This window comes from Microtus pennsylvanicus, chromosome 6 (assembly GCF_037038515.1).
Source record: "Microtus pennsylvanicus isolate mMicPen1 chromosome 6, mMicPen1.hap1, whole genome shotgun sequence".
Taxonomy (NCBI): Eukaryota; Metazoa; Chordata; class Mammalia; order Rodentia; family Cricetidae; genus Microtus; species Microtus pennsylvanicus.
The window spans coordinates 107,474,325-107,501,719 of NC_134584.1; the positions used below are offsets into that span (position 1 = coordinate 107,474,325).

Here is a 27,395-nt window from a genome sequence, read left to right on the forward strand (position 1 = left end):
CCACCATTGCGCCTGCGCCGCGACAGGCCAGCCGAGGGCCGTCCCTCTTCCCCGGAAGAGGCGGGGCTTCAGGTCTTGACCTGGAAGTTGCAGCTCTACGCTAGTCATTTCTTTTTTTTTTTTTTCTTTAGGTCGGGCTGGTGGGAAGATGGCCACGCTGCAGGATAGTGAAGTAAAAGTGGATGGCGAGCCGAAACTAAGCAAGAAGTAAGTGTCGCTGAAAGTCGTTAGTGTCTCTGTCGCTGTGGTCCGATGGGAAGTACCTGGAGGCTTCCTCCCAAGGCGACTGAGCCAGGGGCCTCTCTGCCCTCTCCGGTAGGTGAGCACATGTTAGGATGGAGGTGCGGCGCCCTGGAAACTACAGCCCCCGGAACGCCCTGGGGTCCGCTGTCCTGGCTGGTGGGTTCCCTGGTCCTGACTGTAGGGACGAGCGTGCGGAGGGGAAGCCAGCGCAGATACTGGGAGGTGACAAGAAAGAAAAGTGAAACTTATTTCCCCTGTCTTTTAAGAAATGCTTTTTTAAATTGAACCACTCCCCCAGTGAATAGATTGGAAAATGGCTAAATGTCTTAACTTTTCAGAGAAGAACCTGTTGGATCGGGTGTTCGGTTCACGCGGGTCCGTGGAGGAAGCGGGGTCAATCTAGGATGGTTTTTTATTTTTAGCCTTTGCGGCCCCAGAGAAGTCAGCTTCTAGTGGACTGACTGACTGTAACTTCTCAAAAAGGCTTTTTTATTGTTATACAATTACATGATAGCAACTCAGTTTCCGCATACCGAACGCTCTTATCTAAAGTTTCCCAGAGAGACAAACTCCAAAGCAATTCCCATTCCCGGGACATATGTTTTCCGTGCCCTCCCACAACCACGGTTTGCATATTTGAACCTTTTAGGAAGCACTCAGGTGAGCTAACGTTCCGGAATCAAGCCAGCTGCTAAGCTCTGTGGGCTCTTCTGTTAACAAGAACCTTAAACTTTTTTCTTGGCTTATCCAAGGTCCTTCTGCATCTTATATGTGAAAGGGGGTTCGTTCTCAAATTGTTGCGCACCTACCCATGTGTGCCACTCAAAGGATCTGAGACTAGTGAGCAAGTGGTCTTGTTCAGCGGCATGCACCAGGCTCCCCTTTGCGCTGCTGTTTGTGTCCTTGTAAACCACGCCAGATCTGAGTGTAGGTGGATATGAAGTTAGATTAACCTCCCTTTAACTGGCTGTTATAGGGTCTAAAGACTATACTTGCTCTAATCCAGGGTTCCTTATATGAACCACAGAACATGAGCAACAACTTGACTCTTCATAGGGCCTGGAAGAGCTACACAGTGCCCTCCAGAAATGTAGGAAATAGTAGTTTACATAGCTTTAGTTTGTGCACCAGCAATCAATCCTCTTGTTGAGCCCTAGGGAAATACTAGAGATATTCTACATAAGAACTGATTTTTCCTTTTGTGTCTAGGCTTCTGCTTTGTGTATATTAGAAGGATTTTAAGAGTAATATTTAGCCGGGTGGTGGATGGTGGTGGTGGCGGCAGCGGAGCACGCCTTTAATCAATCCCAGCACTCCCCGCCTTTAATCCCAGCCCCTCGGGTGGCGAGGTCTCAGTGAGTTCAAGGCCAGCCTGGTCTACAAGAGCTAGTTCCAGGACAGGCACCAAAAACTACAGAGAAATTCTGTCTCAAAAAAAAATCAAAAAAAAAAAAGAAATGTTTAAATTTATGGGTTGCTAACTCCCTAATAGGTTGTCAAGAGTGAGTTGATGGATTCCTTAAAGGAAGCTGGGTGGAGTTTATTAAATCATAGTTGACATTTTGAGTAATCAATGAAAGTAGCTCAATTTTTGAGCAAATTAAGAAAGTCTCACACTTTTTTTTTTTTTAAACTTATAGACCAGGCTGGCCTCAAACTCACAAAGGTCCGCCTGCCTCTACCTCCTGAGTGTTGGGATTAAAGGCGTGCGCCACCACTGACAGCCTCACAGATCCTTTCAAATGACTTTCTTCGCTCTTTTGAGCACTTTGACCTGTTAAACACCATACTGGCACTATACAAACTGTCTAATCTCAGTATTAATGTTCCTAGAGAAATATTAATGTCCACTTTTCAGATTTACAAACTGTGGTCCTAGGTGATTGTTTTTATGTAAAAATGTGTGCTCCTAGGGGCTGGGAGGGTGACTTAATGGTAAGATGCTGGTTTCCATGCAGGCTCTAATAATAAAAGTATATGTTCCTCGTGTGCCTTCAAGCACTGGTCTGAAGTGACACCTATGTCAAGTCTGTGATCCTCAATTGTCTAGAATAAACCAGGTGGTTTTTGTTTGTTTTGGGGGGGTTGTCTGTTTTGTTTTTTGAGACAGGTTTTTTTTTTTTTCTGTGTAGCCCTGGGTATCCTAGAACTCGCTGTGTAGAACAGGTTGGCCTCAAACACAGACATCTGCCTGCCTCTGACACTACCACCTGGCAAAATAAACCAGTTTTGATGTATGTTCTTAGATTATCATGGGCTAAAATAAATTTTTTAGTGATTAACATCCCCTTCTTTTTCCTTAATTGTTCTTGAAATTTCTTGGTCTGAAATCTTTACTGAGGACCATTTTATGCCTGATACTGTCCTCAAAGTTTAAAACTAATGGGCTATCTCACATCACTCATTCTCAAATGAAATATTTCTCTCCAAATGATTTAAACAAGTAGCGTGTGGTCCAGGTAGATCTCATGCCATCTAGTATTAATGATACGTAAATGTGGTGTTGTCTGAGGACCTAGCCTTTCTTTCCTCCTTGTTCCTAAAACTCTACACTGGTCTTTTCTATGACTTGGAAATGCTTTTGTGCAGCTGGTGCTTTTGTGGTTGTTTTATTTTCTGGGATGGGCTTTCATCATATTAGCCAGGCTGTTCTCAACCTTAGGCTCAAATGATCCTTCTTGTCAACCTGCTGGGACTGTCTAAAATTTGATGTTTTCATCATCATCCAGTAGCCAGTTTTCCACCCTGAGAGGAGAAACCACACTTCAGATCCCCACCTTTGCTTTCTATACTTTTAGGATGTTGTGAGCATTTTTGTATGTAAGCTATTGATTGGCTTGCATTTGAGTTCTTAATCCAAGATAGAAGCTTTTTGGTTTCCATAGTCAGGACTGAGAACACTGCAGATGGTAGTCAGGAGGGACTGAAGTTCAGAGGGACACCTGGACGTTACTAGAAATCATGGCTCCCCTCCTCAGGAGTGCGGGTCGAGTGGCTGTGTACTGTTTGTCCCCTCTGACTACACATCTCTGTTTCCTGCTAGGTGGTGGTAATCATTAGTTCCAGGGTGCGCTACCATGTTGATGCAAGCTGCTGTCAGGCTTGTTAGGGGGTCCCTGCGCCAAACCTCGTGGGCAGAATGGGGTCGGAGGGACCTTCGACTGGGTCAACTTGCTCCTTTCACAACGCTCCGCAAGGACAAGCCACTTTCTGATAAAAGAAGGTTGGTGCTGTTACCTTCTTTATTGCTCTGGGAGCAGAGCCTTTCCTTCAGTGTCTGTTAGCTGTCTTAAGTCTTAGACAGGTTAAGAAAGCAGATCTCTATTACCCAAGTCAAGAATCCCTCCTAACTTTATAAGTTCAGAGTCCTCTCCTTGCAGTCCTTTCTCTTTTCTTTTTCATTAAACTACTTTGACTATTTTTTGTTTATTGGGCCATGGTTTTATTATACAGACCAGGCTGTCCTTAAACTCACTATAATGAAAGTTGGCCTTAAACTAAAGGTCTTCTTTCATTCCCTACTACAGGATTATAGGCATAGCTACTTTACCACCTGGCTCCAAGGTGGGTTTTTTTTTTTTGTTTTTTTTCCCCTGAGACAGGGATTCTCTGTAGCTTTGGGGACTGACGTGGAACTACCCAGCAAGCTTTTTTGTTTGTTTGTTTTGTTTTGAATTCACTAAATTCATATTGAAAAATGATACCGCAGCAAAAAACAATGGTGCATATCTATAATCCCAGGACTCAGGAGGCCAAGGGAGGAGAGTTGCAGGTTCAAGGCCAGCCTAAACAATTTAGCAGTCCCATTTCAAAATAAAAAAGGAGCTTGGGGGTGTTCAGTATTAGACCTTTTGCCTAGCACACTTGGAGCACTGGGTTAAACCTCCAGTACTACAAAACAAACACAAGAAAGTGAAGGGTATATTTTAAAGCCAGAGGCTGGGCGGTGTTCTACACACCTTTAATCCCAGCACTTAGGAGGCAGAGGCAGGTGGATCTCTGAGTTCAAAACCAGCTGGTCTACAGAGTTCTAGGACAGCCAAAGCTGATACACAGAGAAACTGTGTCTAAAAAACAAAATAAAAGCCAGATAGTATGTTAGCATGATTGACATGAATGATTGATGAATTCTCTTTGACTAATGAAGATATTCTTGAGTATCCAAATAAGTTTATTTTTCCTGGATTTAGATAGCAAGTTCAGATCATAAGGGTTACAGAGTTTCCCCCATTGTTTTGGTTTTTGAGTTTCACATAACATGTATGAAGTTTGGATAATGAGAGACTCAATCAGAAAGACATCCAAATCTGTCTAGTTTCAGCCCTGGAGGCAGAATGTTGTGTGGTAAAAGATACCCCAAATTCACTTTTGAGTGCTAACTAAACTCTGGGATTCGGTCGTTTCTTTTTAATATCTCAGTCCATACAACTGGTGGTCTTATTTCCATTTTCTACATGATGAGTCATTTGCTCAAGGCCACTCAAGTGGTTTAGTGTTTTAGAATTTAGCGCGAGGCAGTTTGACTACAAACATGGTACAGCATTCACTGTATTATGCTGTGTGGTGTTCTACTCTGATGTTAAAGTCGGAGCAGTTTTATTGTTTTGTTTTGAGCTGGGTCTCGGTCTGGCCTCAGATTCACTAGCTGCAGATGACTTGTGATCTCCTGCCTCCACCTTCCAATACTGGGGTTCCAGGTGTGCGGCATCACATCTGCCGTGCTAGGGATCAACCCAAGGCTTTGTGCAGGCTGCACAAACACTTCTCCAACTGAGCCATATCCCAGCCTCAGACCAGTCTGACAGCTGTTCTGAGGGAGACATCTGAGGACCAGCTCTCTCCACAGCCTAACTCCTCTGGGAGAGCCTGGCCTGACTGGGTTGTCACAGCCTTGTCTAGTGCTGTAGGTACTTCATCTTCTTCCTGGGAAACCTCTGTTCCAGTACTAAACATAAGCTGGTACATGTGTCCTCTTCGCCCTTGTGCATCTTGGGTCTGCTGGGTTTCTGATGCCAACCGGAGGCTAGAAATGACCTGTTGCATCTTTGTTCAAAGCTTAAGTTTTCTTTTTTGTCTTGTTCACATTTGAGTTTAGTGACTAACAGGTTACTGTTGGGGAGTGGGATTATTTAGGGGTGTGGAACCCAACAGGACCGTTTTCCACAGGCTCTTCAACTTTTGAAGAGTGGCAATGAGCTTCTTCTGGGGGAGGGGTTTTCAGGCAGGCAGCTTTCACATTGGGTGTCGTCATCTTCCCAACAGTGAACTAAAGAGACGCCTGAAAGCTGAGAAGAAAGTGGCAGAGAAAGAGGCCAAGCAGAAAGAACTCAGTGAGAAGCAGCTGAGCCAGGCTGCTGCTGCCACCAACCATACTGTTGACAATGGCGTGGGTGCTGAGGAGGAGACTCTGGATCCAAACGTGAGTTCCCCTGGGTCACTACTATGAATGGACACAGGAAAGCTTCTGAGAGGCTATGACAGACAGTATGAGAGGCCAAATACTAACAAGACAAATAAGAACTAGAACCACTGCCAATGGATTGGGGAGGGCAGTGTCCACCTTTTTTAGTTAGAGGCATGGGCCCTGAATTTTTAAAATTAAGTCCAAATAATTTGGAGAGACCAGTACTCCTGAGTAGCTACTTAATCTTCCTTGGAAGTAGCTGAGCCTGTAGCAACATCAGAGGAGGTATCTTCCCTCAAGATAGACTAGAGCTTATGTCCTGTAGCAACATCAGAGGGGAGGTATCTTCCCTCAAGATAGACTAGAGCTTATGTTGGCAAACACATTCCACCTGCCACATCTACGCTCCGCTCTCCCACTTCATGCGCCCTTCCTGGTTTTGTGCATAACCACAGCCGTGCCCATTTGTAACACTCTAAGGCTAATTTTTTACTATTAACAGTAGAGTTAGGGGACTAGAGGGGTGGCTCAGTTGTTAAGAGCTTTGGCTACTCTTCCAGAGGACCTGAATTCAATTCCCAGCACTCACATGGAATTCACATCTGTCTGTAACTCCAGTAGATGAGCAGCTGGAGAGATGATGGCTCCTTGGTTTTGAGTGTACACTGCTGTCCCAGAGGACACAGTCGGGATGCTCACCACCATCTATTGTTCCATTCAACTACAGAGGATCCCACTTCCTCCTTGGCCTCCATGGGCAGCTGCATGCATATGCACATACCCCGACATAGACACACATACATTAACATGATTAAAAATAAATCTTGTAGGAGGCTGGAGAGATGGCTCAGCTGTTAAGAAAACTGGCATCTTCTTAAAAAAAAAAAAAAAGATTGCCAACCCCTGTGGTAGAATACCCCATATCTGTACCATGCGATTCCCTGAGCCTGTCTGAGGGAAGAGTCTAACGTGTGGCCAGAAGAGTTAGTTAAGAGGCCACTCCACCATGCAAATGCAGTCCCTTTTATTAGTTTAGACAAACTCCACTTTTTTTCATTCTGTTGAATCTTGTATTTTGAATTCCTTGTGTGGTTCTACATATTTTTCATACAAATATTGTTCTATAGGCAGTCCTGTTTCAAGTATACAAAGGGCTCTGTTAGTGTTATGACTGTACCCCGTGCAGGCTCCTGTGTCCTCTTAGTCCTCAGATGGTGCTGCTCATTTAGGAGATGGAGCCTACTGGAGGAGGTGGTCACTGGTGGTGGGTCTTAGTGGGTTATGGCTCAGCCCCATTCATCCCGGCCTGCTTGTCTGTCTTGCCTGATCTATCGAGATGAAGCTGTCTATAAGTCTTTGATGGTCTGAACAAGCTTCTCCAGCTGCCATGCCGTCTCTGCCTAACAGTATCCTCTTAAACTAGAATAGCTCTTCCTTCCTCCTCCAAGTTGTCCGGTAAGGTATTCTGCACAGGGACAAGAAAAGTCACAATACAGCGCTCTGCAAGAGACACCACAATCTGACGCATTCCGTTTCTGAGGACTGGCTCTATTTTTTTTTTTTTTAACAGCAATACTACAAGATCCGTAGTCAAGCCGTCCAGCAGCTGAAGGTCAGTGGGGAGGACCCGTACCCACACAAGTTCCATGTGGACATCTCCCTGACTCAGTTCATCCAAGAGTACAGTCACCTGCAGCCCGGGGACCACCTGACTGACACCACCTTAAAAGTGGCAGGTAGGAAGGCCCCCCGAAGTTCCCTTGCCATTCTCATCCCACGGCAGGCAGACTTCTTTGCCGACACAAAGGAGGGCCTGAGTTGGTCTTGGTTTTGTTTTGTTTTTTGGGTTTGTTGTTGTTGTTGTTATTTTTTATTTATTTATTTATTTTGATTTTTCGAGATAGGGTTTCTCCGGAGCTTTTGGTTCCTGTCCTGGAACTAGCTCTTGTAGACCAGGCTGGCCTCAAACTCACAGAGATCCACCTGCCTCTGCCTCCCGAGTGCTGGGATTAAAGGCGTGCGCCACCACTGCCCGGCTTGTTGTTGTTTTTATTGTCTTATTATGTATGCAGTATTCTGTCTGCATGTATGCCTGCAGACCAGAAGAGGGTACATGTAGTTGTTGGGAATTGAACTCAGGACCTCTGGAAGAGCAGGCAGTGCTCTTAACCTCTGAGCCATCTCTCCAGCCCCCTCCTTTTGTTTTTTTGATTCAGGATCTTGCTGTGTCTACCTTAGACTGTCATCAAACTTGAGATCCCCTGCTGCCCTATCCCCAGTTGGTGTTGAAGCTGCTTTGCTAGAGACAGTAGCTTTATTATCTCCTCACAGAAAGTAGAGCAGCCCTGACACATGGGTCACAGTCTAGCTTAAGGCACAACTCCTGTGAAAGGGATGTTCTCTGGAATCCACTAGAAGGATTTTCTTCCTCCCCCAAACCATGGACCCAGTCATTTAATTTCATTTTTTTTTTGTCTCTACTCTCAGACATTTATTTCTAGAACATTATTTATGGATTGTGAGGTTTTTAAATGTCTTTTTCTTGCCTTCCCCCCAAAATAGTAAAACTACTAATTGGAGAAAATGTGTGACATTCACAGAAAATAAAGAGGAAAAAAGTTACCCATAATCTTATTGTGTAAGAATGTTTGCAATACCTAAATGTCAAAAGCCTGTTAATTTTCCGTGTGTGTGTATGTCCATCCATGTATTCAATTCATGTGTGCACATACATGTAGAGGTCAAAGGACAATTTTCAGTGTCATTCCTTAGGCTCAGGTGCCATCTGCATTTTTATTGAGATGAGGCCTCGCATGGGCTTAAAGCTTGAGTAGGCTAAGCTGACTGGCTGGCTATCCAGCAAGCTCCAGGGATGCCCCTGAATCTGCCTCCTCAGCACTGGGATTACAAATCAGTGCCACACCTAGTATTTTTTAAGTTAGTTTTTAGAGTTATCTTAAAATGTGTGTGTGCGTGCCCAGAAGGTGTCAGATCCCCTGCAGCTAGGATGCAGGCAGCTGTGAGCCAACACTATGGGTGCTGAGAACTGAACTCAGGTCCTCTGAGAGAGCATGAGTCTTGTTAACTGTTGGGCCTTCTCTCTGGTGTGCCCTTCCTTCCTCTGCTGTGATCTCTAGCATTGAATTCAGGTCCTCATGCTTGTCATCTAAGTTTTCTGTCTCTTTAGCTTCTGATATTAAGTTTTGGTTTTTGAAACGGGGTCTCATGTAGCTCAGGCTAGTTTTGAACTCCTGACAAGTGTGGGGATTACAGGTGTCACCACCATATCCACCAAAGCTTTTTTTGATGTTATATGAATGTGCTTTTAGACAAGATTTTCAAATTGTTTAGTTTTTAGATTTATTTTATTGTTATGAATGTTTTGCCTGCATGTGTGTGTGTGCACCGTGGTTAATTTACCTCGTTGTGTGGTAACAATTATGTAAATAGGAGAACAGTTGAAGGATTTGATCAAGAGAATAGTGAGATTGTAACTGTTAGTTCTCCAATTAGGTTAGTTGTTGGTGGGAGGGCAAGGTTGGCTATGCTTGCTATAATCCATCAGGCAGCTGTTAGTGGAGATACTGTTTGTGCATACCTGGTGCCTGCAGATCATATCACCATCTTTGTCTAATAAAATTCATATCACTGCCTTAGCATGCTGAGGTATCTCCCCAGCCCACCTAATGTTTCTTTGTTGCTTAATTTTTTTTTAATTTCTTTATTATGTATACAATGTTCTGTCTGCATGTATGCCTGCACACCAGAAGAGGGCACCAGATCTCATTATAGATGGTTGTGAGCCACCATGTGGTTGCTGGGAATTGAACTCAGGACCTCTGGAAGAGCAGCCAGTGCTCTTAACCTCTGAGCCATTTCCCCAGCCCCTGTTGCTTAATTTTCATGTGAAATTCATCCTAGATTTGTTTGTTTCTTTTTGAGACAAGGTCTCACGTTGGTGTTGAACTTACTTAGTAATCTGAGATGACCTTGAACTCCTGACCCTGTTGTCACTGCCTAGGGTTACACAGGCAGAAGTCACCACACCTGGTTTATGTGGTGCTGGGGGCTGAATTAAGCTTTGTGGTTGGAAGGCAAACACTCTACCCTCGGAACTATATACCCAGTCCTCATTTTCTGGTATGTTTAAAGGAAGATTGGTTTCGTTCCCAACTTCACTGTACTCTCTGGTTTCTGTGAAGTGTTCGTAAACATAGTAGCTGGTTACAATTCTGGGATTTCCTAGTTTTTTTTCCTCTTCCTTGCTTTATAGTGCCCTGTCTGGTCTCGTCCTGCAAAGAGAACCTGCCGTCCTCTACCTAATCCAAAGTGTTCACATTCTTCAGTGGACACTGGCCTTTCGGTCGTTCTTCAGCTCTCAGATCATCAGATGCCCATTCCTTGCCCACTGATTTTTTTTTCCCCTATATGAAAGTCTTGCCGTTGCTTATATTATAAGGTTTTAGGAATATCTTTTTCTATAACTTTATATAACTTGGGATTTTGGGTTTTGTTTTGTTTTGTTTGGGGGGGGGGGTCTCACGCAGTCCTGCCTCTATCTCCCAAGTGCTAGGACTAAATGAGTGTGCTGCTGTGCCTGGCCTTTCCCCACATAAACTTTTATTAATAGGTTTGACTTAGCCTATCCAATCATACATTTATTTGTTTGTTGTTTATGGTTTACCAAGACAGAATTTCTCTGTGTAACAGCTCTAGCTGTTTATGTAAGGATTGAGAAAAATCCCAACCCTGTGTTGTCACTACCACTGCCATCATCCAGGAATCCACTGACCCTCTTGTTAAAGTTCTTCCTGTGCAGCCTTGACTGTTTAATGAAAATCACTGACTTGACAAAGAGAGGCCATGGACCTCGGGCCACGCTCAGATTGTTGTGGTTTGTGTTGCCCAGAGAGCTTAAAGGGTTTCTCATTCTGTCAGTGTCTTTTCTATTTTTTTTCTAGGTCGGATCCATGCCAAGAGAGCCTCTGGGGGAAAGCTCATCTTCTATGACCTTCGAGGAGAGGGGGTCAAGTTACAAGTCATGGCCAACTCCAGGTACGTAGAAATATCGGTTAGAGATCCAGAGTAACAGAGGGCTGGTTGAAGACACAGCTAGTGTGGTCCTCCTTTCCCATTGCTATTAGAGTTAGGGTAGCACTGAGTGGAACATGGTTGGGTACAGTTGCGTTGACAGTGTCTGATCTTACTTACCGGACAGCAAGCATAATAAGGATCCAGCAGTTGTCCCTGAAGCAGGGGCTCCCTCTTGCTGGGCTCATGGAAGCTGTTGGTGAAGGTTTCCTGAGTAAGCCAGGAGTCTGCATTAATTTAAAGAACTGTACATTCAGTTACTTTTCCTTCCACTCAGGAATTATAAATCAGAGGAAGAATTTGTTCGTATCAATAACAAACTGCGCCGGGGAGATATAATTGGAGTTCGGGGAAATCCTGGGAAAACCAAGAAGGGTGAGCTGAGCATCATCCCCTCTGAAATCACACTCCTGTCCCCCTGCTTACACATGCTGCCTCATCTTCACTTTGGCCTCAAAGACAAGGTAAGTTGTGGAGCTGTCCGAGCTGGCCCCTAGGATTCATGCCATCACATAGACTGTCTTCTGACTGCTGCCTCTGCTCTAGGAGACAAGGTATCGCCAGAGATACTTGGACTTGATACTGAACGACTTTGTGAGGCAGAAATTTATCGTCCGTTCTAAGATCATCACATATATAAGAAGTTTCTTGGATGAGCTGGGATTCCTCGAGGTGACCAAGGGCAGAGGGTTTTACCTGGAATGATGCTTTCCTTGCTATGCTTGTCTCTCACTGTCCACAGCATATCCTCCATGTCCTGCATGCCTAAGGAAACACCCCCTTGTCCATCTTGTTTAGTGCTCATTAGGAAAGCAGTGTGCCACCCGTGTGTAGTGATGCCATTTTCTATAACAATGGTCTTTAGAGGCCAGCTATGATGACACACATCCTTAATCCAAGCACTTAGGAGGCATAAGCAGGCAGATTTCTGTGAGTTCAGGGCCATCCAGGGATACATAGATTTGTCTCAGCCCAATCCCTGACCTGCTAAAATTCTTTAGAGGCTAGGCATGGTAGTGTCCACCTTTAATTCTAGCATGGGAGCCAGAGGCAGGCTCATTTCTGTGAGTTCAAGTCCAGCCTGGTATACATCGTGACTTCCAGGCCAGCCAGGGCTATATAGTATGAAAAATGCAAGTGCATGTAATATACAGATTCAGGTAAGAAATAAATAAATAGGGCTGGAGAGATGGCTCATTGGTTAAGGGCATTGCCTGCTCTTCCAAAGGTCCTGAGTTCAATTCCCAGCAACCACATGGTGGCTCACAACCATCTGTAATGAGATCTGGTGCCCTCTTCTGGCCTTCAGGCACATACACAGAATATTGTATACATAATAAATAAATAAATATTTTTAAAAAAAGGAAATAATACAAACAAAACTGAAATCACTCTGCTTTTTCACCTGACTTACTTTCCTAAATTAGAATTTGATATATGCCCTCCCGCACTGTTTACTGTGTGTGTGTTCACATATATGCACACACATATATACTATATGCATATGTAGCACGAATAATAAAAACCCAGAGACAGATATTGGGGTTCAGGCTGAAGATCAGAAAAGCAAAACAGGCCTGGTCTATCTGTTTCTGCGTTGATCTTGTGTAGCCTGGGGTGGCCTTGAACTCAGAGAGATCCACCAGCCTCTGTCTCCCAAATCCTGATACTATTGCATGACCTGTGCTGCCCTTTTTTTTTTTTTAACATTCTGGGGTCACATGGATATTTTGTTTTTGTCATTCTGATGTGTGTATGTTTGTGTGTCTGTGTATTGTGTATGCACTATGCACGTGTGCATGTATCCAAGTGCAAAGTATAAGAGGAGGATGCCGGTGTCCTCTATAATCCTTGGCCTATTTTTTTGTTTTTGTTTTTTAATTGTATTGTGTGTGTGTGAGTGCCAGGGCCTTTTAGTACCTTTGGCGGCCAGAGGATTGGGATCCCCATAGAGTGCAGTTACAGCTGGTTGTGAGCTACCTGATTTGGGTCCTCAGCAAGAGCTGCCTGCTGCCAGAAGAGGGCACCAGATCTCATTACAGATGGTTGTGAGCCACCATGTGGGTGCTGGGAATTGAACTCAGGACCTCTGGAAGAGCGCCTCCAGTGCTCTTAACCTCTGAGCTATCTTTCCAGTCTCCCCACTGTTTCTTAAAGAACATATTTGTTTCCTGTATTAATAATTTGGATTATTTCTGGTTCTCTTTTGTAATATTTTAGTGAATATCATACATGTGGGCTAATACTTTTTAACTTGGATTTTTTCTTAATTTATTTATTTGCTGGCCTTGAACTCAATGAGATCTGACTGCTTCTGCCTTCTAAGTACTGGGATTAAAGGCAAGTGCCACCATCCCTGGCTTATGTTTGAATTTCTAAACATAGAATAAAAGTTAAAAGATTTAAGTAGTAAATACTGTAACTGTCTTAGGTAACGTTCTGTTGCTGTGAGGAGACACTATGGCCAAGGCAACTTAGAAACTATTTACTTGGTGGCTTGCTTACGGTTTCAGGGAGGTGGTCCAATATCATGGCAGGAAGCTGGCAGCAGACAGGCAGACTGACTGGGCTGAGAATTTATACCCTGGTCTACAATTGCAGGTAGACACAGAAAGAAGACACTGGGCCTGGTGTAGACTTCTGAAACCACAAAACCCACCCTCAGTGACACATTTTCTCCAACAGGGCCACACCTACTCCAACAGGGCTACAACTCAATCCTTCCCAAACAGTCCCACCTACCGGGACCAAGCATTTAAATATATGAGGCTGTGGAGCCATTCTCATTCAAACGGCCACAGTAAATTAAACCTGAAAGTTGCAGCATCCACTTAGACGTCTGTTTCAACTTGTCAGCATTTACAGTCCTGCTGTGTTTTTCTTGTTGTTTTCATTTGTTTTGTTATTTGTTGTGTTTTTTCAAGACCGGGTTTCTCTGTGGAGCCCTGGCTGTCCTCTGGAACTAGCTCTGTAGACCAGGCTGACCTCCAAGCACAGAGATCCACCTGCTCCCAACTCCTGGGTACTGCAATTAAAGGCACACTCCACAACTGCCCAGCATAAGTGCTGTGTTATTAATATAGATAGAGATGCAGTTCTAAAATGTCTAACGATGTATTCTTCATCAAGCACTTATATAACAAAGTTTTACTTTTGGTATATGACAGGCCTAGACTATGTTACATGCAAAGAATGAACTGTCCTCAAAGCCTTCTGTTATCTGAGAACTGTTTCTTTCTGTCTGTTTTAGATTGAAACTCCCATGATGAACGTCATTCCAGGGGGAGCTGTGGCCAAGCCTTTCATCACGTATCACAATGAGCTGGACATGAACTTGTATATGAGAATTGCTCCGGAACTCTACCATAAGGTAGTCAATAATCACACACCCATTTCCTTCAAATTGCAGGAGGCCAGGAGACTCACTGACTAGCCTAGTACAATCAGAAATAAGGAACATCAAAGATAGAACATCCAGGATAGTGTTCTAGTTCTTCAGGTTTGTTGGTAGTGATTCTTGTAGAGTTTCCTTGTAAACAGCCGAGGATTGAAGGCATTAATACAAGTGTATACATGTTCTCCTTCAGTTGTAAAAGCTTTAACTTCAGCCTCCCTTGGATTAGATCTAATTTTAGTCTTGTTTGTTTTGTTTTGGTTTTCTTCTTCAGAAACTTTACTACTGGCAAGGCATGGTAGCAAACAGCTTTAATGCCAGCACTTGGGAGGCAGAGGCAGGCAGATGTGAGTTTGAAGCCAGTCTGGTCTACATAGTGAATTCTAGGCCAGCCAAGACTAATCAGTGAGACCGTATGTCAGAAAGAAAAATATATATCTATATACACGCACACACCCTGCTGGACCAGGTTCTCTTCCTCCTCCCTCCCACTGGTCCCCGCAGTCACTAATAAATAATCACTCAGGGGCTCAATATTAATCATAGTTGATTAACCGATTACTCAAGCTTCTACTGGCTAACTCTACATATAAGTTAAGCCATTTCTAATAACCTGTATATTGCCTCGTGCCCCATGTCATACTAGTAATGCTCTGGCATCTTACTCTTCCGGAAACTGCTGGTATTCCCCCTGACTCCACCTTTTTTCTCCCAGTATCTGTGCTTGGGTTTATCTCCAGCTCTATTCTGCCCTGCCGTAGGCCAAATCAACTTCTTTATTAACCAGTGACAGTAAAATTTAACAGCACACAGATGGGTTATCCCACAGCACCAGTCCTTCTAAGTTTAGTCTTTCATAAAAGAACTTTGTTTATTTTAACTTCTTTTTAGAAATTAAAAATAATTTGGAACTGGAGAGAGAGCTCAGCAGTTAAGAGCACTGGCTGCTCTTCCAGAGGTCCTGAATTCAATTTCCAACAACCACATGGTACCTCACAACCATCTATAATGAGATCTGGTGCCCTCTTCTGGCCTGTAGGCATAACACTGTATAGATAATAAATAAATAAATCTTTAAACCATAAATAAATAGCTGGACAATAGTGGCACACACCTTTAATCCCAGCACTCAGGGAGGCAGAGACAGGTGGATTTCTATGAGTTGAGAGCAGCTTGGTCTACAGAGTGAGTTCCAAGACAGCCAGAATACATAGAGAAACCCTGCCCCCCCCCCAAAAAAAACTAAATAAATAAATAAATACAGTATAAATACAAACATTGTCATCCAAGATTCTTAGTTGTAGACATTTAAAGCAAGACCAAACTTACCTGTGTTAGGAAGCCACAGTTACCTTAACAGTCAGCCATGGGCTTTTGTCAGAGGGAACACTGCCTCCTACTGGGCACAAGTGACTGAACTAGGATCTCTGCAGCCTATTTGAAAGATGGCCACCTGTGGTCCCCTTCACCAGAGTGAATTCTGTGTACTACCTACACCTTCCTTTAGAAGCTTCTATCACATATCATTAGTGTGTCTGGTAGGTGGAGCAGGGTCACAACCCAGAAGAGGCTTTGGAGCAACTCAGATCATCAAATTGGAAATAACAAAGACGTGGGAAGAGACTCGGAAGTCCTGCATCACCAAGTAAAACCAAAATGATGTCTGCTACAGGAGTCTAAAGACAGCAGAGTGCTGTTTGGAGTGAGAGCATACCTACACTGTGAAAACCAGTTAGGGCACAGGAGCTTACCGCGCTGTTAGCACATGACTATGGCCCTGTGTTTTTGGTAGATGCTGGTGGTTGGTGGCATTGACCGGGTTTATGAAATTGGGCGCCAATTCCGGAATGAAGGGATTGATTTGACTCACAATCCTGAGTTCACCACCTGTGAGTTCTACATGGCCTATGCAGACTATCACGACCTCATGGAGATCACGGAGAAGATGCTGTCAGGTGAGTCCTACTGTCCACAGCTCAGGTCTGAGAGACTGACTTGCTGCTTTCAGAAGAGAGTGTCCCGTTCTCATTCCTGAGATGCTTGCTTTTTCTCCCAGGGATGGTGAAAAGCATTACAGGCAGTTACAAGATCACCTACCATCCAGACGGGCCAGAAGGCCAAGCCTATGAGATTGACTTCACCCCACCCTTCCGAAGAATCAGCATGGTAGAAGAGCTTGAGAGAGCCCTGGGAGTAAAGCTGCCAGAAACCAGCCTCTTTGAAACTGAAGGTAAACTACTATACTCCTTCCTGTCAGAGCTAAAATGTCTCATTTTGTATTTATAGAAACTTTACCAAGACCACAGTGATGTTCCCTGTCCTAACTTGTACATTTCTATCACAGAAACTCGAAAAATTCTTGATGATATTTGTGTTGCAAAAGCTGTTGAATGCCCCCCACCTCGGACCACAGCCAGACTCCTGGATAAGGTGAGACACCACTTTTGTGCTCATCCAGTGCTGACCAGCATCTTGAGCCCTAGGAAGTGGGTCCCACTGAGGAAAATGCTTTCCTTCAGCTTCACAGGAAAACCTTACAGAGGAACAGGCAGATTAACAAACTTTGAACTGGGTTGGGAAATGGACCTCAGTGGTGAAGAACTCACCTAGCAAGTCAAGGCCTGGAAAGGGGTGGTTCAATCCCAAGCCCCATAAAATATAAGCAAAAAGAAACTTTCAACTATAATATGCTCTGTGCCGAATAGTTCGTGTATATTTTCTTAGTTAATACTGTGTCCTCTGAAAAGGCTGTAAGATGAGCCCCTGTGCATGGGAGCTACGGCTTCCTCCTGGGGTGGGACCGTCAGTGGTATTCAGAAGCCATGTCTAGTTCTGCTTTGTTTTCTCACCAAGCTTGTTGGAGAGTTCCTTGAAGTGACGTGCATCAATCCAACATTCATCTGCGATCACCCACAGATTATGAGCCCTCTGGCCAAATGGTAAGACGCAGTTTGTTGCTACATTAAAAACCCTCGAGTAAGGCTGTCCCTGTGCAGAGGAGCATTTAGTTAGCACACATTAGGACTCTGACATTCCGTCCTCAGTACTGCTTTTCACCAAAGCAGGTTAATGGTGTGAAGTGACAGTTCTGATGTTCTGCATTGACTTAGTGGTTTTTCTGTGCCATGTGTTGATGCAGAAACTTGGTTGGGAATTCTGCTAGGGCCTCTTCAGTGTGATTTCTCTGTCAATGGTTCTGCTTTTGTCTGCATGGTGGTAGGGTTCCTGTAAAAAATCCCGGGCTGTACTGTACGCGAGCTGGGAACTTAGCTGGAGACTTAAAAACAAACAGACAGAGAGAGAGAGTGGACACAGGTCATCCTTGATATAAGAATACCAATGCCCCCTTTATTGTGCGTAGGGGCAGCTTATATAGGGATCCTTAGCCACGCCCAGCTCGGGATCTTTCAGCTGCAGGCGAGGTCTCAGGTTCAGTTCACTCCAGCAGTCAAGGGATCTGAGAAAGTCAAGAGGCCAGGGATTTATAGCTCCCAACAGGTTCCCAAGGCAGGCATTCCAAAAGAACAAGCCTCAACAAGCAGACATGCTAGACTTTTGCTGATACCTCCTTGACCAAAGCAGGTGGACAGCCTAGAGTATGAGAGCAAAGAGAAGGGCATGAAGTCAGTCAACTCCGTGCTTGTGAATATAACTGAATCTTCTGGTCTCTCACTGCTCTGGTTCCAGTGACTGGTGCTGAGCATCAATGAGGCTTCAGGTCTCAATTTTTGAGCCAGGTACATTCTGAGAATCCTGAATAGTCATCCTCTGTGGTCTCATGTTCCCAGGCACCGCTCCAAAGAGGGTCTAACTGAGCGCTTTGAGCTGTTTGTCATGAAGAAGGAAATCTGCAATGCCTACACTGAGCTGAATGATCCCATGCGACAGCGGCAGCTGTTTGAGGAACAGGCCAAAGTAAGGAAGGAGAGCAATGATATTATTTCACCGCTGAGTTCACTCACCAGGAAGAACTGGCCTTAATCCTGTCTATGGACACTTTCTTGGCATTTTAACCAAAGCTAAAAAGGCTTTTTAATTTTTTTATTTTGTTTTATGTATATGGGTATTTTTCGAGCATGTGTATTAGTATACCATGTGCTTACAAAGATCAGGGAGGGCAGAAAAAGGGAATTGGATCCCCCGGAACTGGAATTACCAGTGGTTGTGAGCCACCATATGGGTGTTGGGGATTGAACCTGGGTCCTCTGGAAGAGCATCTCTTAACCACCGAGCTGTTTCTCCAGCTCATAAAGAGGCTTTTGTAGGAGGAAGTCGCATTTAAAGTAGAGCTCTTCGTTTTTGAGACACTATCTGAACGCTAAGGCCACCCTTGAATTCCTTGATCCTCTTGTCTCTACCTCTAAGGGCTGGGATTAGAGTGACTCTACCACACCCAGCTGAGACTCAGGGCTTTGATCTTACAGTGCATAAAATGAATTTAAGATCACCTCTATTTATTTAGCAAAAATGCACTTTTTCTTAGACTATACCTTTTTTTTTGCAATGGTGTGGTGATTTGGGTTTTTTGGTTTTTTTTGAAACAGTTTCTCTATGAAGTTCTGGCTGTCCTGGAACTCTGTCTATAGACCAAGCTGGTTTTGAAACTCAGAGCAGTCCTCCTGCCTCTGCCTCCCAAGTGCTGGGACTAAAGGTGTGCGCCATCTGACATAAATTGCGCCTTTATTGAGGTGGTTTGAGGATGAGCAGCACATAAAGATCTAAGGACGGCAGTGCCAAAGCTGCCTTTACTTTACTGCCTCTGGTTCTTTAGTGTCATCTGTAGTAGCTGAGAACTCATCTGTTTGGAGTCCCAAATCCCCAAGCAGAAGAACATTTTTGTTCAGAGAAATTTGCCTACATTCTGAGACCAAAAAAGGAAAATTTAATTGTTGTATTCTATTTGATAAAATAATGAGGGATACCTGCTCTCCCCACATCCCACCTCTGCCACCATTGGGTTTTTGGGACACGATCTCAGTGTTTAGCCCTGACTGGCCTGGAATTAGTTTTGTAAACCAGACCAGCCTCCAGCTCTTGTCAGTCCTCCTGCCTCAGCCTTCCAAGTGCTGGAACTACAGCTATGTATAATCACATTCAACTTAAAATAGGGCTTTTATCTCTGAGCTAGGTTTCATCAGGCCTAACCTCCAGGTCTCTGGGAGAAATAGCTAAATCCTAGAGTTACTGGGAAGCCATTTTCTAGCAAGTCTTGAATGTCAAGAACATCTTTGGTACTTTCGAAAGTTTTAATGTGTGGGTGGGTGCTAAGATGACCTAGAATGACAGCTCTCAACCTGTGGGTCGCAACCTCTTTGGGGGTTACATATCAGATATTTACATTGTAATTCATAACAGCAGCAAAATTACAGTTATGAAGTAGCAATGAAAATAATCTTATGGTTGGAGGTCACCACAACACAAGGAACTATATTAAAGGGCCTCAGCATCGGGAAGGTTGAGAGCCACTGAACTAGAAGATTATTACATCTGACTCCGTTTGTCTAGGCCAAGGCTGCTGGTGATGATGAAGCCATGTTCATAGATGAGAACTTCTGTACTGCCCTGGAATATGGGCTGCCCCCAACAGCCGGCTGGGGCATGGGCATCGATCGGGTCACCATGTTTCTCACAGATTCCAACAATATCAAGGTACGCACAAACTTCTCAGTACATGCTTCCCTGAACGCCACTGCACTGGAGACATCAGGGAGGGTCTGGAAATAAAGGACTGCTGAAGTTCATGCCCCTGCACAGTGGAAGACTAAAGGGCATCTGACCTTCCAGGATTGTGGTTTTTCCTGCTTGAGACAGGAAGGATACTAAGTTTGCTTCTTCTTTAATAGCCAGGGAAATGCTAAGTCCTCTCAATTATATTGCCTCATGTTAGTCAATTCTGTAAGGTGTGTAAACTTTTTATTTTTTATTGTATTTTATAGAGAAGGAAATCCATGTTACTCGTTTTTTGTTCCTGTTTTTGAGACAGGGTCTCAGGTAGCTAGGCTCATCTACGTTCATCACGTGGCTCGATGCCTCATCTCTCAATACTGCCCATCCTGCTTCCTCTCTGCCTGGAAGCCCCGCCTATACCTCCTGCCTTGCTGTTAGCTTTTTATTACACCAACCACAGCAATACGCTTTGAAGTTTGCAGTGTCCTTGAACTCCTGATATGCCCGCCTCTAACACCAGAATTGATTATATTGATGTATGCCTAGAAGAAAGTTCACTTTTTAAAAATAAATTTTAAAAATTTATACATATGACTGTTTTGCACCTCAAACATACTTTGTGCCAGCAGAGGCCAATTGTCAAATCCCCTAAAACAAGTTACACATGACTGTGAGCTACCATGTAGCTGCTCAGAACCAAATCTGGGTCCTCTCTAAGACCAGCAAGTGCTCTTAACTGCTGGGCCATCTCTCTAGCTGAAACTCAATTTTACTAGAAAACCTGTGTTGATTCATGAAGGTTTTGTGCACGTGTTTTGGCTAAGGTGTGCAGATCTATAGATGTGGCTGGTTATATAGTGACAACAGAGACAAAAGCAAAGATAGGATAACTGTAGAAACATTCATGCGGCCTTTTCTTTTGTCTTTTTGAGACAGGGTTCTGGAACTCAGTCTGTAGACCAGGCTGCCCTCAAACTCAGACATCCGCCTGCCTCGGCCTGTGCTGTGGTTAAACACTTGTGCCACTAAACCAAGTTCATGGTGCTTCTTAATTCCAAAGTATGTTTTCCTCTTCTATAGGAAGTGCTTCTGTTTCCTGCCATGAAGCCTGAAGACAAGAAGGAGACTGCAGCAGCCGCTGAGACCCTAGAAAACACAGCTGGGCCCTCTGTCTAGAGGATAAATGGGACTCTGGCTTCTCTGCACTTGAGCAGAAGGTCTGCTCTCAGAGTTCATGTGTGTTGCCGTCCAACCACCGAAGTCCAACCACCAGGAGAGAGAAGAATTAAAGAATTTCTTTTTATTGCTTGTTACCAAATAAACCGTTTCTCTCTTTACCTATGTAATGTTACATTTTTCCCCCCCAGACTGCTGGTCTAATGAATGTTTAGAATTCTGTCATTGTAAATTTGTTTTTTTTTTTTTGTTTAGTTTTGGTTTTTCGGGACAGCATTTCTCTGTGTGAGAACTCTGGCTGTTGTGGAACTCGCTTTGTAGACCAGGTTGACTACAAACTCATAAAGATCCACCTGTCTCTGCCTCCTAAGTGCTGGGATTAAAGGCATTCACCACCAGCTGGCTTGTATTTTTTTTAAGACTTATTTTTATTTTTAGTTGTGTGTGTGTGTACTGTAGTACAGGTGCCCTCTGAGGCCAAGTGATGGATCAAAATGTGATCTTTACTCCTGAGCCAACTTTCCAATTTATATTAATGTCAGTTCAATACTAGGCATTGTTCTGAACTATTGGAAACACAGCAATGAACAAAAATCAATAATTACTAACATGGAAATTACTCTTTTTTTTCAATACTTAATTTATTATGTATACAGTGTTCTACCTGTATGCAGGCCAGAAGAGGGCACCAGATCTCGTTACAGATGGTTGTGAGCCACCGTGTGGTTGCTGGGAATTGAACTCAGGACCTCTGGAAGGGCAAAGCAGTCAGTGCTCTTAACTGCTAAGCCATCTCTCCAGCCCCAGAAATTACTTTTTAGGGCTTAAGTGGAAAATTGAGAGAGAATCAGACAAGGTAAAGTCCATGTCCTTTTTTGGTGGAGGCACACACTAAGAAAAACATCAAGCAGGGTAAGAGGACTGCGGGGCTATTTTACATAGAATAGACAAGGAGTGGGAGACACGGCCCGGTGGTTGCAAGTGACTTCCGTTCTTGAAGAGACCCTGGACCCACGTTAGGCAGCAATCTGTAATCCAGTTCCCCATGCCCTTTTCTAGCCAACTTGGGTATTTGCATGCCCGTGTGGGCCTAAACTGACACACGAGCACATAAGTCTTAAAATACATGCGTGTATGTACAGGGATCTGTTACCCGTGCAGAGAAATGCATGAGGAGCCATGTCATCCAAGTCCATAATAGTCATGCAGGATTTGTTATGAGCGACGTAGGAAACTGCCAGTGGGTCTGATCATAGTCCTGTTCAAAATTCAGTGAGGTAAGTCGGTTTTGAAACCTTACCCCTAGCCGGACGGTGGTGGCACACACCTTTAATCTCAGCACTTGGACGGCAGAGGCAGGCGGATCTCTGAGTTTCAGGGCAGCCTGGTCTATAAGAGCTAGTTCCAGGCCTGGATCCAAAGCTACAAAGAAACTCTGTCTCAAGAAACCAAAAAAGCAACAACAACAAAAACTGCACAGGCAGGGCTTGGCTATAGAACTGAGCCTACTTGGCTCCTTTCCCACTCAAGGACTACAAAGACCATCATGCTTCGCGAGCGGAGCTTGAACGAAGCCGCCTTTAACACGTCACTTCCGCTGCGCAACCAGGTTCTGCGGCGGTAAACCGGTTCGTGTGGAGGGCGTGAAGTGTGGATAACAGTGTCTTAAGATCACCAGCTTGGCGTCCAGTTCTCGGGGCCAGGTCTACACAGTCGGCTTTGTGTGGGAGAACACGTGTCCTCTGCTCCCACGGAGTGGTCTCACGGTCCTGCTAGGCGCTCCCACCCCGGGGTAGGAAGGGTGGGGGGAAAAAGTGGGTTTTTCAGCTTTGCGACTGTTACTTGTGGTCAAAGAAATGCCTATTTGAGTTCCTTCGTACGAAGGAATTATTCGAAGTCTTTAAATAGGGATTGTAGACAAGAATTACAGCGGACCCAAAATATCGAAACATCCCACAACCGCGTGGTCGGCTGCCTGAATTGACGTGATGTAGTTTGTGCTATGTATCTCTAATTTAATTGCAAGTTGATGGCAGGTGTCTAACCTTCATAAAATAAACTATTCTCTGCTGCCTTCTTGGAACGAACAGGATTCTAGAATCTTTCATGCTTATGTTCCTACAAACATAAGCATGGCAGGTGGATTTCTGTGAGTTCTAGGCCAGCCTGGTCTACAGAAAAAGTTCCAGGACAGCAAAGGTTACACAGAGGAAATTCTGTCTCAAACTCTTCCCCCGCACCCTCCAAAAAAGCAAGATTTCTCTGCGTTAGACTTTAACTATCTCTGTCAATCTCTGCCTGAATAATCATTACCGTTTACTGCAAAAATGGGCAAGCAACTTGGAAGTTGTAGAGATACTTTGCAGAAACATTACATCTGAGCTCAGAAAAAACTATTCTGTTGTTTATAATACAGATGCTCTGCGGTGTCTAGCCATCGTATGAGCTCATCTGAGAAGCTTTTCATATGATCAGATGAAGTCAAGATATGACCAGTGAGCACTAACAGCCAAGAGTGGGGGACTTTCTGCATACTGTCTCGGGGCTCTTTCAGATATGATCTGCTCATATTTGTTAGTTTGTGTATAAATGGCTTTATGTGCCCATTAGAATTCTTCTCTCCCCCCCACCAACTCAAATGTCCCAGATCACCAAATGTTGTATTTTGTAATGTTAATTACAGTCAGCATTTGTTAAAGACATTTATTTTCTAAGTATTTATAAAATATGTTAGATACTAGCCAGGTCGTGGTGGCACACACCTTCAATCCCATCACTCCGGGGGCAGAGGTAGGCGGATCTCTGTGAGTTTGAGATCACCCTGGTCTACAGAGTTAGTTCCAGGACAGCTAGGGCTGTTACACAGAGAAACCCCTATCTTGAAAAACCAAAAAGAAAAAAATGTTCGGTACTATTATTCATGCTTTTTTCGAGGTTTTGTTTTTGTTTTTCAAGACAAGGCTTCTCTTTATAGCATTAGTTGCCCTGGAAGACCAGGCTGGCCTAGAGACATCCTCCTGCCTCTGCCTCCTGAGTGGCTTAAAGGCATGCACCGCCACAGGCCAAATACTATCCATGTTTTAACAGATGTGAAAACTAAAATGATCTACCCAGTAATGACACAGTTGCTCTGTCGTGCAGCTGGAATTGAAACCTAGAAAGTACAACTCCATGCCCATACCCTAAATACAGCTGCTGTGAAGACATGCTGTGAGAGACTGAAAATTTGCTAGCGCGAGGTAGATTGGGGGAAAGAACATCTGTCCAGAAAAAACAAAAAACTTTGCTTTGGTTTTGTTGTTGTTGTTTGGTTTTTTTCAAGGCAGAGTTTCTCTGTAGCTTTGGAACCTGTCACTCTGTAGACCAGGCTGGCCTTGAACTCACAGGGATCCACCTGCCTCTGCCTCCCGAGTGTTGGGATTAAAGGCTTGTGCCAGGGCTGGAGAAATGGCTCAGTGGTTAAGAGCACTGCCTGCTCTTCCAAAGGTCCTGAGTTCAATTCCCGGCAACCACATGGTGGCCCACAACCATCTGTAATGAGATCTGATGCCCTCTTCTGGCCTGCAGGCATACATGCAGACAGACTATTGTATACAAATAAATAAATTTAAAAAAAAAAAAAAAGATAAAGGCTTGTGCCATCACTGCCCGGTCCAGAAAGTAAGTTTGTAGGGTGACGATCTGCCCAAAGCAGGCTGAAATTTGAAAGGACAGTGTAAAACATAGCAAATCCAGATTCATAACTTGCTTTAATCTTTTTTTTTTTTTTTTTTTTCGAGACAGGGTTTCTCTGTGGTTTTGGAGCCTGTTCTGGAACTAGCTCTTGTACACCAGGCTGGTCTCGAACTCACAGAGATCCACCTGCCTCTGCCTCCCAAGTGCTGGGATTAAAGGCATGCACCACCACCGCCCGGCTCCAACTTGCTTTAATCTTGTGGGAGTTGTAGCTCTCTCTTGTTTATTGAAGATGGGAAGGAAGGGAGATGAGTAGAAAAAGCGAGCCTTAGCTGAAGTACCGGAGTGAGGCGCTCTGGCTTACAATGGTTTTTCTTTCTATTCTGATAGACTGGGCTTCTATCAGGGCCTCAGCTCCAGCTATGTGGACAGCAGATGAGATTGCTCAGCTGTGCTACGCACACTATAATGTCAGATTGCCCAAGCAGGGGAAACCTGAGCCAAACCGTGAATGGACTTTGTTGGCAGCGGTCGTGAAGATACAGTCTCCAGCTGGCCAAACTTGTGACACCACTGATAAGGAGGTGCAAGGTGAGACCTTTTCTCTCTGTCAGCCACCATAGACAGCTCGGACAGTGCCAGGCTGGATGTGAACTATAGTGTTAGGTGTTTCCCCACGGCTTCCACCAGGTGGCGCAGTACTCCTGGTGGTGGCGGGGAAACTGCAGTCCTGATGGAGTCCGCTGGGAATCCTCTGGCGAAAGGAGAAATGTGGACTTACTAACCCGAACACTAGGAAGCATTCAGCCCCCGAGAGTTCACTTGATGATTTTTTTTTCTCCTTTCAGTGACAAAGGAAGTTGTCTCAATGGGAACAGGGACGAAATGTATAGGCCAGACCAAGATGAGGAAGAACGGTAAGCAACGAGGAGCTCTAAACAGTGATGCTGTACTGCAGGTGTCCGTGCTGACCTTTAGTCCCCTTGTCAAGGACACGGGAACACACTGGTTCCAGGACAGCCAAGGCTACCAAAAGAAACCCTGTCTCAACAAAAAAGTGTCAGAGTTGGTAGTACATGTCTTTAAGTCCAGCATTTGGGAGACAGAGACTGGTGGATTTCTCTGGAGTTGTAGTGAGCCCCAGGCCAGCCAGAGCTACATGGTGAGACTCTGTGTGTTACCAATGCACAAACTAAGTTTGAGTCTCAGGACCCACATGGGAGAGGGAGAAAACTGACTGCTTTGAATTGTCCTCCGACCTCTGTCTAAGAGCATACTGTGCCTCATGTGCACACGTCATGGTACATATATACAAAATGAATAAATGAAGATGTATTAAGATATCTGTAGAAAAATTGAAGGAATCTGGGGGAGGAATCTCAGGAGCAGTGCCCTTGCCTAGCTGCAGAAGCACTAGATTCAATCCCCAAGCACTTAAAAAATTTGTTTCTATAAATCTCAACTAGAGGTTGTTATGGAATATTACTTAAAGATGTGTTGCATATTTATGCTATGGGATATTTGTTTAGTGATGCAAAGATGTGTTGCATTCTTTTATATTGCATTTGTTTAACTCTGTGAAGCTATGTTATTTTGCCTGTCTGAAACACCTGATTGAGCTAAAAAAAAAAAAAAGAAGAAGAAGAAGAACTGAACAGCCAATAGCTAAGCAGAAGAAAGAATAGATGGGGCTGTCAGGAGGAGAAAAAAGGAGGAGAAAAAGAGAAGGTTGAGGAGCGAGGAAAGAAGGAAAAGAAAAGGACACCAGACTAGAGGCCAGCAACTCAGCTACACAGCAAGCCAAGGAGTAAGAAGTAAAGAAAGGTATATAGAATAGAGAAAGATAAAAGCCCAGAGGTGAAAAGTAGATGACTAGAAACAAACCAAACTAAGGCCAGGCATTCATAAGTAAGAATACGTCTCCCTGTGTCATTATTTGGGAGCTGGGTGACAGGACCCCCAAAGAGTCAAAAGAGTACAAAGCAACAACTTTGTACAGTGTTTCTTTGTTTTGCTTGGTTTATTTGTTTGTTTTATTTGTCTGGTATCTTGAGATAGAATCTCAATATGTAGCCCAGGCTTATCCAGAACTTGCTGTTGTTCAGACTGGCCTCAAACTCATGGTTATCCTGCCTAAACCAGGTATTACAAGCACCACCGTGGACCTAGCAACCGATGGCAAGTTTGTACCCAGTGCACCCTTGGCATTGTCTAGAAGTATTTTTGGTCATCACCACATAGGGTAGGGTATTCTTGGCACCCTATAGGTAAAGACTCCTGTACAGCCTATATATTTTTGTTTGTTTGAGACAGGGTCTTCTCTATATGGCCCTGGTGTGTGTATGTATGAGAGACAGGGTCTCTCTATGTAGCTCTGGCTGACCTAGAACTCACTGTGTAGACCGTGTTGGCCTTGAATTCACAGAGATCCACCAACCTGTGCCTCCCAAGTGCTGGGATAAGGGTACTGCTGTATTCTGCCAGGCTCGCTCTCCAGATCCCAGTCTTCATTTCCTCCATATCTCCTGTCTTTGCCACACAGGAGACATCCTCAATGACAGCCATGCTGAGATCATAGCCAGAAGGAGTTTCCAGAGGTAAAGCCATATTCCCCAAAAAGTCTTGGTTGAACATGTCTGGGGGTGGGGTTTGCGTGTCTAATAAGCTTGAAGCTAATGTAGATTGTGTCACTCTGAACTGCCAGAGTTCAGATTAGTGCTTCTCAGACTTGAGTGTGCCTCAGTA

The 27,395-nt window shown here is 44.3% G+C and overlaps 2 protein-coding genes across 9 annotated transcripts in view; both read left to right on the forward strand.

Annotated features, from left to right (window-relative positions):
- The first annotated feature begins 57 nt into the window (after positions 1 to 57).
- On the forward strand, positions 58 to 21,373 carry Kars1 (lysyl-tRNA synthetase 1). 3 transcript variants are annotated; one of them, XM_075977260.1, is made up of 15 exons: positions 73 to 207; positions 3,287 to 3,466; positions 5,506 to 5,662; positions 7,218 to 7,383; positions 10,609 to 10,702; positions 11,016 to 11,202; positions 11,285 to 11,410; positions 13,989 to 14,108; positions 15,925 to 16,087; positions 16,189 to 16,362; positions 16,477 to 16,562; positions 16,986 to 17,071; positions 17,921 to 18,047; positions 19,638 to 19,781; positions 20,880 to 21,373. In XM_075977260.1, exons 2-15 carry the CDS (start codon positions 3,321 to 3,323, stop codon positions 20,973 to 20,975), a joined length of 1,872 nt encoding a protein of 623 aa, XP_075833375.1. In that variant the 5' UTR covers positions 73 to 207; positions 3,287 to 3,320; the 3' UTR covers positions 20,976 to 21,373. The 3 variants fall into 3 exon arrangements, with proteins under 3 accessions (XP_075833376.1, XP_075833375.1, XP_075833377.1); XM_075977261.1 differs by lacking the exon at positions 3,287 to 3,466 and having other exon boundaries at positions 58 to 207; XM_075977262.1 differs by lacking the exon at positions 3,287 to 3,466 and having other exon boundaries at positions 106 to 315.
- Positions 21,374 to 22,565: 1,192 nt separating this feature from the next.
- Adat1 (adenosine deaminase tRNA specific 1) overlaps positions 22,566 to 27,395 on the forward strand; it is a 32,761-nt gene continuing 27,931 nt past the window's right edge. For 4 of the 6 annotated variants that reach the window (XM_075977266.1, XM_075977269.1, XM_075977267.1 and 1 more), the window contains exons 1-4: positions 22,584 to 22,767; positions 25,041 to 25,241; positions 25,499 to 25,567; positions 27,193 to 27,247. In XM_075977266.1, the coding sequence (XP_075833381.1) occupies positions 25,073 to 25,241; positions 25,499 to 25,567; positions 27,193 to 27,247 (293 nt within the window). In that variant the 5' untranslated portion in view covers positions 22,584 to 22,767; positions 25,041 to 25,072. Of the gene's footprint in view, positions 22,768 to 25,040; positions 25,242 to 25,498; positions 25,568 to 27,191; positions 27,248 to 27,395 lie in introns of those variants that run through there. The other 2 variants (XM_075977265.1, XM_075977270.1) reach the window with 2 other exon arrangements.